We start from the raw sequence: 16,891 nt of genomic DNA on the forward strand, positions 1-16,891 counted from the left end.
GCACGGGCGAGAGCAGCCATTTCTTTTATTGATGACTTGCTAGAGCGGCTTGCTCGTGACCTTGTCCCGTATGTTGATGCCTTGCTAGTGGACATGGTGTGCCTGTTTGCTGACTGCTTAATGTCTCTGTGCAGACTCAGTCTAGGTAGGACTAGGAACGGACTTCAACGTGGTTTGGATCGTGTCACGCTTGCTGGGGGCTGCACTCTCGCTTCTTGTGACTGTATGGCCGCCGCTGCAATCTTGTACATAGGACTGCGTTGCTGATGGCGGCTCCGTACAGTCAGATACTGTTCTGTCTTCTTACACGTTCACACAGTGTGCAGTCTGACATTCAGTATAAACCATTCCTGTCTTCCAAATAAGAGGACTGTTCTTTGTAGTTTAACTTGTTTATTGGTGAACAGGTTGTTAAGTATATATGGCAAAACAGGATTGTAGTGCATAAGCGTGAGCACGTACATGTGATGTGATGTGGTAAAACTATAAGGATACAAAGAACATGTATAAGTACAAGGCACATGAAATGCATGTATAATGACATTACATAACAGTTAAGTACGTGGCAAAATGGCTGCCTATACATAGAATGACATGACTAGCTAACAGTCTAACAGTTAACTTTCCTGAGTAATAATACAAATAACTGAACAGCTCTGAATACTATAATGTCCCTGAAACAGAAGTAAATGTCTCACCAGATATGCTATTACACAGATGGTGGAGTTTTGGAAGGAGACATACAGAGACAGCTCTGATGATGAGTCCTGATGACTGAAGACTGTAAAATGGAGGCTCCTCCCTCCCAGAATGCCTTGCAATCACCCACAATGCATTATTCTTTAATTAGAAAACAAGGTGTAATACAACTTAACACCGCTAGATGGAGCTATAATTTACTAAAGAAGTCTAAGGTGGCAAAAAGGTGAACTGTAAAGATTCTCAAACCCTGCTGGGCAGAACAATATATATAATTCTAGTGGTATGTGGTAAAATGTGTACAAAAGTCACTAAATAATGAAAAGAAGCCAGTGGTTCTTAGTTACTCTTTCTTTAATTGTTACAGTGATATGCAATGCATTACGAGTTCTTCTGGGACTTATAAGGACACGGGTGTCATGCCCCATCCAGGCTGCGGAGCTGCATACCTCTGGTTTCCCCTGTTTTGCTACAATCCATTCCTGGATTTCCTTATGCTCTGTCCTGAACTTCTGATTCTTTGATACCTGTCCTGCTCTTAGCTTCAGCTTCTGTTCCCTTTATAAGGTGTGCCCCACCCATTATGTTTGCCTGCAGTCTCTAGGTAGTTCTTTCTCTGATATGTGTTCATATTCAATGTTTAGTTTGTTTATTAGTCATTCGGTAGGTAGGGTTTAGTGTTAGGACCCACCGATATATTGGAGTACTAAGACGTAGTGGTGGGCTAAGCATGCTATGGTCATAATATGTGACGGAATCTCCAATCTTATTATCTTAAAAAGGGGTTCTACTCATGTCCTTGTCTAGTCTATCCTGTTTAGTCCTGTTATTTCTGTATAGTCTTGTCATGTGTAACCTGGTCAGTCTTGTCAGCCCTGTACTCTGTTGTCCTGTCTTGTGCCCCGGTAGAGGGGTGTCCTGTCTTGTGTCGTGTCCTGAGCCACGGCAGAGGGGTGTCCTGTCCTGAGTCCCGGCAGAGGGGTGTCCTGTCCTGAGTCCCGGCAGAGGGGTGTCCTGTCCTCAGTACGAGCAGAGGGGTGTCCTGTCCTCGGTCCCGACAGGGGGGTGTCGTGTCCTCAGTTCCGACAGGGGGTGTCCTGTGCTATTTATGTTGGATTTTGTGTGTAACCTGTATTCTTGATTCTGCAAACTGTTCTACTCTTTTGGCTTTGTTCTGCCTTTTCTGCCCTTAGCTGCAAGATACCTCTATATCCTGTTATCTGTACTGGATACCTCCCTCTGCTATTTCAGCATCCTGGTATGTGGCCACACAATGCTGATGGCCCAACACCCAGGGAAGTGTGGTTACCCAGCATCTGTTCCTGTGTCTCCGCTCTTGCACGGTGACTCCTGAAATTCCATCATTGGGCGCTGTGGGTCATTATAGTCGTCTGTATAGACCTCGTTCATGACAATGGGTACCTTTTATTCCTGGGAAAACTACAATTATTTCTCCACACAAAAAAGTCTCACATTCCAGTGAGTAAAGAATATTAACCCCTTGCATGCTGCATATTAATCAGATCTCCCGACTGTTTTAGCTCTTTTAATAACCTGTAGGTTACAAGAAAAACAGTGAAGAAGCTCTCTTTTAGACTGTCCATGTCGTACACACTTAAAGATCTGTGTGTCTCCATCATAGAACTCCTCATTTAGGAATCTACCAGTTAAAAATAAGGAATTTACCACCATCCTGGTACGTTCCGTGAGATACTGCTACATTCAAGTAATGAATAAGCTGCCGTTTAACCCCAATAATATAGTTAAACACCATACTATAAATATTTTTAACCCCTTGGCACCATTGGGTCTATTAACCGATCATAACACAAGTGCTAAAGATTCATTTAATAGTCTATTAAATGCACTACTCTTGTAACATCTCCTCAACAAGCCGTAAGTTTTAATATGCTAACTGCCATAAAACAGAGAAATATATATTTTACTGCTAATATCTTTTTCCTGGTATTGGCTAAAATATCATGCAACAAATTTGGCATATCCAGCTATGTTCTTTTATTTATATATATATATATATATATATATATATATATATATATATAGGGAGAGGTTTATATAGAAACATAGAATTTGATAGCAGTTATTACTAGACTTGTGCATTCGTCTTCGGGCAAACATGAAAACGAACACGAAGAAGCAAAAATAGCTCCAACAGTCGCTTGTACAGACCTTTAACGGTTGTAGCAGGGAGACCAGTGGTCTCTGCTGGCCAAGTTGCTGGACCAGGATTTTAATAGTCTGTATGAGCGACTCTATTGGTCGCCAGCAGGGAGCTTGTCTGCCATCAACCAATGAAGTACAACACTGGTTGATGGTAGAGGAGGCCCCTGCAGGCGACCAATAGAGTTTCTCGTATGAACATTTAAACTCCTGACGCCAAAGCTGCAGCGTAGTCCGAAAAACAGAACAAAAAAACAAACACGAAGAATGCACACGAATATTCTCCCAAACAGAAGACAAGAACGGGCGAATATTCGCGGAATACCAAGATTTTTCCCAACACGAACAGTTGGCCGGCGCCCAAGTCTAGTTATTACCATTCGGTCCGTCTAGTGTCCCAATTATTTCTTGCTATAAAGTAAGATTCCTGTAAGTTACTGAATATGAACCCCTTAGTCTGTTGTTACTGATTTTGCTATATGGCTAAACGTATAAGAACATGTAATCATGTTTCATGACAGATGTAGCTTTGACTCACGGGGAAGGCTCAGCCCAGTTACCAAAATAAATAAAAACACTACCACAAAATATGGGTTTGAAAAGGCCACAGTCATTGTCCCATAAAACCTGAAATACTAAACATAGATGCGTTAACCAAGACAATGACTACCAACACACAACACCAATACATACCAAAACCAATCTAGCATGCAGTTATGCAGGTACCATACCACACACCAATTTTGAGAAGGGACAGTCGGATGCCTCAACCCAGACCTGAGGTTCCAAGCACCACTTCCCGCAAGGAACCTCCCACCAGTTATGACCACCAATGATCATACCACTGCATTAACCCCTTGGATACCTGGCAAGATACAGCCCACAACTGTGACAAACACAGAAAACCCACATTAGGAGAGGGAGAGTGTGACAAACACCAGGTAAGATTATACAAAAATGGCTCCTTACCCAGGTGTCCACCAACCTTAATTAACCTTTTTCCAAAACACCTCCCCCAAATCCACAATTGCCGCCTTAGCCTAGCCCTGCTCTGCACTCTGTCAGGGCCCATTTTAGCCCATTCTGGCCCCTGTGGGCTTCATGAAAGAAAATATATCATGAGGTTGTAAACATGTGTGGGATAGAGATATGGCTATTCTGAATCTAAGCTAAGACCAGGGAAATGTATGTTGTTACCAATATACAAACAGCAATAATACTAGACTATGATGAAATTTACATGATTTAAAAGCACTGTTTTTTTATCAAAATAGTATATATCTACAAATACTTATATCTCACTTCTATCAGAGATTTGTCCCGTTTGTATGAAATGATTCTCAATCCTATAGAACATACTCTGGTTATTACGTCCTACCCTGGTTACACAATCCTATTCATGTTCTTCTACCACTTAATAGGCTCTCTCGCCATTTGTGTTATAAATATGTCAAAAAAGATAATTAGAGTGATGATGGTTCTCCATTGCAACCTCTTGGGATTTCTCTGATTGCATCCTTCCCAAAGTAGCTGATCAGCATTAGTGATAATACAGTCAAAGCCTTCACCGACACATAAAGGTGCAGTTCCACTTAGCAAAACATACGCTGAGTTAGCATTTACAGACACTCAACCGCTTAAAACCCAATGCTATTATTAGAAACTCTTTAATAATGCAACATATTGTTTTTAAATGTGTTAAGGCTCAAATTGCATATAAAGAAATGCCTTGAAACCACAAATATATGACCCCATGTTTGGGATAGATACAATTATTTTATTTGTTATGATATTATGTATATTTATTTTATTGTATTCCAGGCGTATACAGAGTAACAGCCAAACCATGTTCTTCTTTTCCCATGGGATACTGCCAGCAATTAATAAGCATAAATCCTGGATTTTTGTGGGTTGTTGTAGTTCAGCACCAGCTGCTGTTCTTCTTGTAGGGTTTGATCCCAATCTCTAAAGCGGTGTCTTCTACTGTATATTCTTCTGCAGTACAGCTCACAAAGGTATGGAATCCTGTGGAAACTACATTTGTGTAAAAATGACAGAGTGTAGGTCCAGATGGCGTTCATTAGACTGGGAAAAATTCCCAGTGGGATTCTGGACCAGGGCACTAGCATATTGCATTATGCTGCACACTTTCTCAAATCTTACATTTCATTGTAAGATGAATAATATACATTATATATATATATATATATATATATATATATATATATTCTACCTCTTTCATTATCATCAGAGGCAGAGTGCATTTGAAATGCAATGTTTTGAAGAGTATAGCAAATAATCATACAATGTATTTACCTGAGGCTTATAAGGATAGATTCACTGCAATAGTTGGAACAATATATATGCATCATATTCACAATTCGTAGGACTCTCTCACAATATATAAACATAGAATTTGACGGCAGTAAGAAACTTTCAGTCCATTTAATCCGGGCAGTTTTCCTGATGTAAAGACTCAAACTCTTGTCTTAGATTAAGGCTATCGTTTGCCTATTCCATGCATGTGTAATTCCTTCACTTTAATAGCTTCTATCACTTCTGATGGGGGGTTGTTACATTTACCTACCATCCTCTCAATAAAATCAGGCTTGGTGTATCAGATAGCTAGTCTGAGCCTATTCCAAGAATAGATGAGTGCAAAATATGTACTATGCCTAAAGATTCTATTTCCTCCAGGTAAAGTGCATCTAGTGGGATGGAGAAAAGCTCTGTGCTATCAAACATTGGTTTATGTTGCAGATGTCACATGGCTGTAAAGATTTGTAATAGAGAACTGTTTTAGCTGAGATTTTTTTTCAACTGGACCACCATATGGCTTTACAAGAGGTCTCACATTGCCAAGAAAAGTGAAGGAACCATTACAGGAGAACCATTTTATAATAAAAGCCAAGGGCTGGTCTGCATGGGGTTGCCCTTGATGATTTCAGTGGTTCCTCTTTTCTCTGGGCTTCCCTTCCAGGAGGAAAGGAATGTGCTACATATCCCTTTGGGGAGTCTGACCCCAGAAGAAGATTGAGGATCTGGTGTTCCTCTATGGCATTAAAAGGCATGATATCCTAGACTTCTAAATTCAAAGATATGACTGTACTAATCACCTTGATTGGTGAGCCTCCTTGGGATAAAGCTAGAGAATGTGCTCCAAATGTTTTACTCTTTAGTTTCAATTACAGTGTGTGTTGGACCTGCCATCTATAAAATGCTTTAACAGCTTTAAAAAAAGAGAGGCTATTTTGGAAAGAGAACAAACTAAACCGCATACCCTAGAAATGTTGTCTGGCACAGACGTGGTAGCTTTAGTCCAACTTTAGCCAAGCTGTGTTGCTAAAATCTTTACACTTTTAAAACTAAGAGAAGCATAAAATGTAAAACAGGCAGACAGACATTACATTGCAATGTCCATGCACTGTTTGAAGTTTTTCCCCTAATGATTAACATTAGCAATGACCGAGTGGCAAGGTAATGTATATTTAATTGAGAGATTATATGTCATATGAGGCAGATTGCTTAACCATATTTCAGTCTAGTTCCCACAAAATCCCAAAGGCTGCATTAGTGAAAGTTATAAAAATCTCAGGGTCATAAAACAAGGATAAACAAGAGAGCAGCTCCCCCATGTGGAAGCTGAGGAGACTGCACATAATTATGATACTAATTAAGCAAATGGTTCTCCGCACTACAGTCATTTATAGCCTTTACAAAGAAAATAGAACCTTTAACAAATATTTAGGGAGTCTACCTGAAAATAAAAAATCCCAACACTAGTATTTTATAACACTATAAATGAAATGTATCAGCATTATTTATTCTTTGCTGTATCAAATATTCAGCTGAATAGTACATGTTGAAGGAAAGTCATCAAGAACATGTCTGGTTGACCATGTGATAAAGAGAGGACTGTGATCCTATAAGCTTTGGCTGCAGTCACACAACCCCATGACTGACTGGCAATCTGGAGACATCAGATCCTGGGGGATTCCTGTCTAAAATGCTGTCTACTGAAGATTTCCCCTAATTCTGTGTCTATTGTTTCCGTTATACCCTCCTCGTTACCCCCGCCTTATAAAGAAGATGTATTTGATGGATATATTCAACTTCACCATCATGATTGCCTATTGAGTTTTTTCCTGGTACAGTCCCTCCTAGAGGCAGAATTTGTCTTTGCCAAAATCTCTTGCCCTGGAGGAATGTACAGTGGGGCAAAAAAGTATTTAGTCAGCCACCAATTGTGCATTCTCCCACTTACAAAGATGAGAGAGGCCTGTAATTTTCACCATAGGTACACTTCAACTATGAGAGACAGAATGAGACAACAAAGTCCATAAATCACATTGCCTGGTGGAAAAAAGGTATTTGGTCAATAACAAAAGTTAATATCAATACTTTGTTATATACCCTTTGTTGGCAATGACAGAGGTCAAACGTTTTCTGTAAGTCTTCACGAGGTTTTCACACACTGTTGCTGGTATTTTGGACCATTCCTCCATGCAGATCTCCTCTAGAGCAGTGATGTTTTGGGGCTGTCGCTGGGCAACACAGACTTTTAACTCCCTCCAAAGGTTTTCTATGGGGTTGAGATCTGGAGACTGGCTAGGCCACTCCAGGACCTTGAAATGCTTCTTACGAAGCCACTCCTTCGTTGCCCGGGCGGTGTGTTTGGGATCATTGTCATGCTGAAAGACCCAGCCACGTTTCATCTTCAATGCCCTTGCTGATGGAAGGAGGTTTTCACTCAAAATCTCACGATACATGGCCCCATTCATTCTTTCCTTCACACGAGTCGTCTTGGTCCCTTTGCAGAAAAACAGCCCCAAAGCATGATGTTTCCACCCCCATGCTTCACCGTAGGTATGGTGTTCTTTGGATGCAACTCAGCATTCTTTCTCCTCCAAACACGATGAGTTGAGTTTCTACCAAAAAGTTCTACCTTGGTTTCATCTGACCATATGACATTCGCCCAATCCTCTTCTGGATCATCCAAATGCTCTCTAGCAAACTTCAGACGGTCCCGGACATGTACTGGCTTAAGCAGGGGGACACATCTGGCACTGCATGATTTGAGTCCCTGGCGGCGTAGTGTTTTACTGATGATTTTTGCTCACCGTTCTTGTGATCATTTTGACACCGCAGGGTGAGATCTTGCGTGGAGCCCCAGATCGAGGGAGATTATCAGTGGTCCTGTATGTCTTCCATTTTTGAATAATTGCTCCCACAGTTGATTTCTTTACACCAAGCTGCTTGCCTATTGCAGATTCAGTCTTCCCAGCCTGGTGCAGGTCTACAATTTTGCTTCTGGCCATAGTGGGGTTTGGAGTGTGACTGTTTGAGGTTGTGGACAGGTGTCTTTTATACTGATAACAAGTTCAAACAGGTGCCATTAATACAGGTAACGAGTGGAGGACAGAGGAGACTCTTAAAGAAGATGTTACAGGTCTGTGAGAGCCAGATATCTTGCTTGTTGGTAGGTGACCAAATACTTATTTTACCGAGGAATTTACCAATGAATTCATTAGAAATCCTACAATGTGATTTCCTGTATTCTTTCCCCTCATTCTGTCTCTCATAGTTGAAGTGTACCTATGGTGAAAATTACAGGCCTCTCTCATCTTTTTAAGTGGGAGAACTTGCACAATTGGTGGCTGACTAAATACTTTTTTGCCCCACTGTATCAAAGCTATTTCAGAGTGGCTCCAATCTCATTTATGAATTATTTTTTCAAGATTGTTGCCTCACTCACTGCTATGACTAAAAAGGGTGCAGGCTATAAAAATGTATCCCGCAATTAAGCAAACGCTTAAAATTAAATTTTCTTATAAACCGTTTGTGGTCACGGTCGATGCCTCCGAAAACTGGTCTAGGAGCTGTTCAAGAGTTTCATGACGGACTCTATCCTAGTGCATTCTTTTCCAAATAATTCTCTCCAAGAATGGCATAATTTAGTAGAAGGAGCCAGGAATCCGGTGACCATTCTCACGAACCACAAAAATTTGGAGTATCTCAATGAGACTAAAAGGTTGATACTCATACTCATGCATGTACAGACACGCATACATGCTCACACGCAAACACACACATATGGTTCCATGCTTACACAAATATATTCAGGCTCACACACACAAACACTTACATATGCAAATTCATGATAACACACAAATACACTTATACATACACTTTCATTCAAACTAACATACATACATAAATACATACATTAATTTATAAATCCCTCCCTCCCACCATCATCACTTGTTGCTTTTTTTCTGGTGCTCGCACTTTGAGGGCAGCCAGATTTTTACTACGGGATTACTCAACAACGTGTTACGTGACCTCACTGCATTAATCCCCGGACCCCCCCGTCCGGTCCTAAATTGTTTGAAAAGCACCGGTCTGATCTGGACCAGACGAGTCCACTGAGGACCAGTGTTTGTTTGTTATCATGAATTTTTCATATGTAAGTGTTGGGAAAATATTTTGGACCAGCACAGAGGGCAATTGTCCTACTTCCAGTCGGAACTTGAGCATATGAATGCTAAACCCATCCCCTATGCTACTCAATTGGGGAGTAAATATAAGAGCACACCAATGCCTCCCCCAATGTTGTTGTCCAACTCATGCAAGTTTGCAAATACATTTGCACTATAGCTGATAGAAACAATGTTTCCCTCATGTCTACAAAACAGTATGAATCATTTTCTTTTCTCTGCACTTTAGAATTTTCAGTGGTTTCAGTATTCTCTAAAACTTTATATGAATCTGGTCAAATGTCATATTTACAGTTACCCAAATGGCCTCTAGAGGGAAGTGCTGTCAAGATGTGGGAATTTCCAAGACAAGTTTGTTGAACAAGTTTCTACTGATGCTCACAGTGCAGTTACATATAGTGCAAATCTATTGACACAATTCTAACATCGATCTTTCTTTCACAAGAGGCCAACGTGGATTTGAACCTTTTCCAGGGGCAGTAAATGTATTACTATAACCAGGTTTACAAAGTCAAAAAATTATATATTAGGCTCCCAGTTTATATGAATGCCTTCTTAACTTTCTAATCACAGGGTTTGCATATTTTCCTGTCAATTAAGTTATTTGTTTCTTTTTGTTAAATTACTAAAATTACCGTCAACAGAATTAATCGACCACCTTTTGCAGATTTTTGCTTCCGTAAATTAAATCAGTTTCTTTTTTAAAAATCAAATGTATCCAAAGCAGTTACACTCAGTTTATTTTTTATTCTATTTTTTAAGAGAAAGAAATAGTTTCTTTTTATTGCCCTACATTGGTGATAGCAAAATCGGTAATCAGACCGCATGGGATGGGGTCACCACAGGTCACAACAGTGTCTTGGGAACTCTTTTACTTTGAACATTGTTTCAGATGGTCAGTTTTTAGAAACAGATGGTTGAAACCGCAAAATGGTTTTTAGGTGCAAAATATCCTTGGTCATGAAGAGAGTGTTCTATTGTTCGATTCAGAGCGTATTCTTTCTGTTGGTCGATAGGGAATGTTAATAGATGAATAGCCAATTAAATAAATACATTCAACCTTAAAACTCCTAATGAAATATTGTATTGTATAAAGCATGTTTGTTAGTGACCAACTGTGTTTCACTGATTATTAAAATCAATATTTACAGAACCATGGCAATGAACTCAAGACACAATTATATCTAATACTGTCCAAATATTGTGATCCACTTTTAATACTCCAAGCAGATAAACATGAGCGCTTGTTGGACTTTTTGCATGTGTTTTTAGAGCATAATCAAAATAAAAACTTATTAAAATGCAATACCACCGTATATTACTTATCTGTTGATGTTGTTCTGCTAGAGTGCAGCATTTTAATCTGATTGTTTTTAAAGATGGAACAAGATATAGAAAAACAATGCAAACATTCTGTTTTCGCAGTGTCCTGTATGGAAAAAAGCATTAAGAAAAATTATCATTGTATAACTGGAATAATGAAAAGTTATAAAACATCTATAAACATGGGTGCAGCTTGATTAACTTTAAGACATCTGCATAATGAACGGCAGACCCAGACTGACATTGATAAAGGTAGGTGAGTATGAGACAGGTACAAGATTACCTTCTCAAATCCACACAGGGGAAATGCAGATTACGAGCGAGACCTTCTTGTCCAACATTAGTGCCTAAACTCACAAATGCTCATTTAGCTGAATGGGGATAAAGCCCCAGAGACACACTTCCGAGCTTAGGCTGTTAAAGCCACAAAAAGGTGGTCAATTCAATATGGTTTTGGAATGGGATGTCCAACAAGCTCATATAGGTATGGTGGTCAGGTGTCCACATACTTTTGGTCATATAGTATACATTTTTGTGGGGGGCTAAGAGAGAGTGACTCTTCTATGTAGCCATCTCCTTGCCAAAGGTACTGTAGTGAAATAGCTTAGTTCTTTCAGGAATATTTACATTTGTGGGTGGTTTTAGAATCTATCAAAGCTATATCCTCATCATATCTAACTTGAATAATTAGCAGCTTCCAAAACATGTCATGCGCCATGTCAGATTTGCTCTGCAATGATAAATCTAATGCAGATGATGTGTTTCCAAATCAGGACAAATAACGTATACTTTGGGGTATTGTTATTCAGCTGCTGTAGTTGCATACAAAATATTACCGATGATACATAAAATGGTGTGATTTTTTTGCTTGTCTTTTAGGTAGGTATCTTTTCAAAAGTTGTGTTTGAATTACTCAGCTAAAAATGGCATCGACAGCAAAAAACACCCTTGTACTTTATTTGACTTTATTACGTTGGAAAGACCCAAGTTAGCAGAAAACGCAGTATGTGGGGGTTATTTAAATGCATATTTTTTTTATGCATTTGTTTATTGGAAGATAACAGATGATACAGGCATGGCTGTTCAAGAAACGTTACAGAAAGTTAACAGGGTTTTAAATGCTTCATGCCAAGACAAAGAACAAACATGTCTGACTGTTTACATCCCCGAAAGGTTAGTCACTGGAGCTCCCCAGGACCGAATGAAAACACAACTGACCTCATCCAGGGGGGGTCTCTGTTATGGATGAGAGATGATGAGATGGGTAATGTTGAGTGTACAGGAGGTATGTGGGGGGACTGAGCCTTCCTCATGTAGGCTGTGTAAACAATAACACGTGTCCACCCTCTGCATTAAAATATTATTTGTAAAACAATAAGAAAGATAGAACCATAGCTACTTTATTCCAGTAGATCAAAATAAAGTAAACAGGACCAATGTCTGATCTATACTGATGGAAGCAAGATCCATTGGGTATAGTCCAATGTCAAGTAAACATAGGCGCTAGGATGTTTGATGCCATTTTCGGCATAAATAGATTATTTTTATTAGTAGTATTTATATGTTGTGTGCTGCATCATACATTCACAACCAGGATCCTCTGGTATGTGTGAAACTAGTATTTATGACCGTAAAGTCTCTTGTGTGTGTATGATGCACTGCACAATGTAATAATTACTAATAACCTAAATAATGCCCATTAACCACTACCCATGAAACATAGAAATATGTGACTTTTTGAGACAAATATTACATGCATATATTCCTAACAAACTTGGGTTCCCTTTTAACCTCCTGGCTGACCTGTATCTGCTCATGCAAACCACCTCACATCCAGTCCAATCCAAGCATTGGTCCCAAAGTGCCTGCACATTACAGAATATTTCTGAATATTCCAGAGATAATACTGCTCCCACTAAGGTAATGGACCACCAAGCACATCCCAGAACATAGGGCTATACACTCCAGCTCCACATGAACATGCCTCGGCAGAACTTCATGCATAGCGTCCAATATATCTCTAGTTCAGTTTAAAATACACTTGGACCAGTCTCTCTCTCATTCTGTACACGGTTATTGTTACACAATTTAACCTTAGAATGTCTTTATGTGTGTTCAAGTAGGCCACCTGTTGAACTCATGATCCTGATCCAGGTTATTACCTGGGAAGAACATCATCTCCATTTCTCTGTTTTTACTTAACCTCTTTATCTTTAACTCCTTTATGTTTATTTCTTAACATAAAGTGTATTAGCTCAGTCAGCCAAGAATGTTATGTTCACTGCAGCAACATAACTGAACTGAATCCTAAGAGAAACACGGAAACTAATACGTGGGGATTTTGGCTGCTTTGGATGTTGTGGTATAATCCGTGAGGACACAGTTTCCTTATTGTCCAAACAATTTTGTAATACATTTCCATTTAGTGGACCAAGGTTAATAAACTAATATGTAGAGTCAAGACTTCAACAGACCCTTTCTACAAAACTTATTTTTATGTTATAAGCAATTTTTTTCTGTAAAAAGGTCTATGTGTATAATAATAACAATGCTACATCGTGAAATAATTAGTGTTGGGTTACAGAGACTTGCCAAAATATCACATAATACCCTACAACGTAGAGTTCCGGATAGCCTTTAGATAATGTTGGTATAATAAAATGAAACAAGATATACTTTAATTTGGTACCCTGCTCAATACCACACAACACAAAAAATGAAACTGTTTGCCTCAAGAAATATCTTTGAATAGGCAAACCTTCTACAACTGTCTATAAGTGAAAAATGCCAGAACTATATTTTTTGATGAATTTATTTCAAAATGCCAAAATATAACTGCTTATCTTCTCTAAACTATTTATTTAACTGATGTTTATCATTAAATTAGTCACGAACTTGGGTGCCATGTATGATTAGCACATGCTAATATTGGTCTTCATGGTTCCATAATAAAAATGATGTGGCGAACAAAAGTTACATCCATATAAATTAGAAAAAAAACAATTAAGAGCACAAAAAAGTGCCCAGAAAACTATCTTGTATGAGATGACAGCAGACAGCAAATAGAAAAGACAGTTCAGTACATGTTTACCTGCAACCACACTCATCAACTACCATGTCCTCATAGTGTCTTAGCACAACATTGTCATTGTTGTCATAATATAGCATTGAGATGGGAGATAGCTTGGTGGGAGCACAGCTGGGGAGTGGGGTGATTTCAGGCTCTGTGGAGTGCACCAGAGTCTGCAACACAGCATGATTGGTACCCTTCAGCATCTCAGTGAGAGGGTACGGGCATTCTCCATGGCAGTAGTTGGCCATATATCCTCGAGGAGCAATGACCCAGTTGTGCCATCCCACATCCTTGAAGTCAATGTAGAAGTTTCTCTTCTTGCAGATGTTGGCTGGAGATGGCAAAGAAGATGAAGAGCTCCTCTTGGTTCGAGAGGTTTTGCAACCAGATGGGTCAAGGGAGACTGTAAACAGAGAGGCATGGATGAAAGAATTAATTTGCTCACAGTGAGTAGATGAACTTTTGGTACTGGTAGCATTTTGAAATATTTCCAGAACCAACCCCATGTTCTTCTCAGGTTTGGTCCAATCTTCTGCCACTTTGGTTAAGTTGAAGTAGAGAGATTTATGAAGGAGACGAAAAGACTGGGCCACAAGAAGTTTTCTATTGGTTTTGTGTTGTCGCATTCCCTTCAAAGACATCTGTAATATGCGATACAGACGCAACTGGAACTGCTGCCCATCATAGGTGTTGCGTTTGAACTTAATTTCCAGCTGCCCCAAAGTTATCTGCTCTTTCTTCTCTACAGCCGATAGGTCAAAGAAAAGATGTTTCCGTGAGCACAATGACTGATGCGGTGCCCCACTAGATGTTAATGGTCCTAAGAAGCAGGGAGAGAAAGAGGAGAAAATAATAAAAACATTACTAGCCTGTAGAAAGACAACATACCTGCAACAGAATTTCTATTAAAAGGTTACATGTTTTCCTCGCAGGTCAACCATTATGAGGAAGAGTTACATTGTAAGTGTGACATAAATATATTGTTAGTATAGGCTATAAAACATATCTTCAGGTGGGATGTTACGTCTGTAGCAGGGATATATATATAAACAGTGACGTATTTACCTCTGGCACTGGTCCAGGCCTGACCCAGGGCAGAGCTGCCTGCCACCCCTTCCGACTATGCACAGCTCTCCATAGTGTTAATGGGCCGCTTGGGGAAATTAGCGTTCTCCCTTATAACTGGCCCATTGAGTAGTAGCGCTACAGGGAGCCTGATCGCCCACTATTATGCAACATAAGGATAATATATATTGTTAAATCAAAATAAACGAAAATAGGTTCTTTTTATCTGCAGAAACAATTCATTACCATTACTAAATGGCATTTTTATAACCCAGAATACCTGATTTAGCTAGAAATGTCTGTATTTTTACAGATAATTTTAAAGAGGAACCACTACAGATAACAGAAAGCTGATATATGAAATGTATACAATTCTACAAAAATGTAATTTCATCTTTTTTTCTGGTTGTGTGTTAGCGATGTTCCCTGCCCATCTTTTTTTTCTTAAAGCCCCTAAAAGTATACGCCATATGTTAAATATAACACAGTTCTAACGTCACAATAAGCAGGGCAACAAAGCTAGGTATTTTACATACATATTGTATTTCTATAGTGTCGCACTATATCATGTAATTGGAATTTTTTTTCGCTTCAGTTAAACAAAGGGCAAAAAATAATAATTTCACTTTTAGACTTACCTTGGTTTCGATAAGACCTGACAATATTACCAGGCACTTCAAATCCTTCCATTCTACAAGGATTATCATTTTGGATTCCCTTTTTAAAAATGGACCACAATGTTTTAGGTACAGGACCGGGGTTAACAGGGTTTGGTTTTTCATTCAGTCCCAAGGCTTTAAGAAGCATTCTTTCCTGTATTGAGATTTCAGAGGATTCAGCTAGGAAAAGCGTATGGAAGAGGAAGAACAGGAAAAAGAGAGATCCTTCCATGGTGATGAGTCTTGGTGTTCTGTTCCTGGGGTCTGGACATTGTCATTAATACATTACAGGGTGGCTAGTTGTGTAAAATCTGTCAGCTTCCTGGTGGCAGCAAAGAGGTGTGAAAGGACCTTCCTCCCACCGATCTCATCCTGGTCATATATGTCACTAATTTGGCAAGCAAATGAAATGTTAGCACGAAATGCACTCCTTCTTTAATATAATTATTACAGCCAGATGATGAACCCAGGATAAGGCTTCTTTGAAGTTGTGTTCAGGGTTACTTGGGACTATAAAATAATTATAATATAATGATTTAAAATTTGGGTACAGCTATGGTAGCACAAGAGTAAATGAAGTTTTTTGTAGAGGTTGATACCTTTTATAGAGCCAACATAGGAAAATATGTAAAGTTACATGAGCTTTATATGAGTTAGGATCTCAGAGCTCTCTTCTTCATCTGAAAAATAGACTGGTCCTGAAAGCAAAAGAGGTCTTTGGTGTCCTAAAAATCGATGTAATTATATATATATATATACAAAGTAACAGAATATTGCAGAACCTTATAATACCTTTTTATTGGACTAACAATATTTTGTACATATCCTACTACTGGGGGAAGGTGGGTGAGAACAGGGGCAGATAATACACAGAGACAGAAGACTTAGGAGGGTCATAAATAGGCTTCAGTCCTACAGACTGCAAGGATAGGGGAGAGTGGGAAATATGAGTAAGCAAGGGTGAGCATGTAAATTTGACAGCCGTGAATCAAGGGCAGGCTATAGAAAGCTTTGATAATGTGTTCAAATCCACATCAAGTCCTGTTTTTGCAGTCATAAAAAATGTATAATTTTGGCTTTCTTTCTTGGGTGTTTTTGAAATGTTCTTTTTGGGTAAAGTGGTGATCGACTGTGGTGTAATAGTTGTATGGCTACTCTGAAGTACAATATATACGGTATATATATTCATCACAGATCTCCAAGACTTAATTTAATGGTATGGTGGTGAGTCCTATGTGAGGGAGCTTAAAACGTAGTACTTTATGAAAACCAACAGCATAATAGCATATCATCTACAATGCAATATACAAGGATCTAAATACAACAGCATCAATCATAAAATGGCAATGAAATTTGCTTATTACCATGTTCTAGCATAAGCCACCTTACAGTAT

At 39.1% G+C, this 16,891-nt stretch overlaps 1 protein-coding gene across 1 annotated transcript; it reads right to left on the reverse strand.

Annotated features, from left to right (window-relative positions):
* Positions 1-13,787: 13,787 nt before the first annotated feature.
* On the reverse strand, positions 13,788-15,729 carry LOC149300563 (derriere protein-like). The gene is made up of 2 exons (XM_089485044.1): positions 15,477-15,729; positions 13,788-14,593 (listed from the first exon to the last, which is right to left on the reverse strand). The coding sequence occupies exons 1-2, from the start codon at positions 15,727-15,729 to the stop codon at positions 13,788-13,790; spliced, it is 1,059 nt and encodes a 352-aa protein (XP_089341170.1).
* Between the last annotated feature and the right edge of the window lie 1,162 nt (positions 15,730-16,891).

Source organism: Sceloporus occidentalis, unplaced genomic scaffold (assembly GCF_023333645.1).
Source record: "Sceloporus occidentalis isolate IW3139 unplaced genomic scaffold, rSceOcc1.0.p SCAF_24, whole genome shotgun sequence".
Classification (NCBI taxonomy): domain Eukaryota; kingdom Metazoa; phylum Chordata; class Lepidosauria; order Squamata; family Phrynosomatidae; genus Sceloporus; species Sceloporus occidentalis.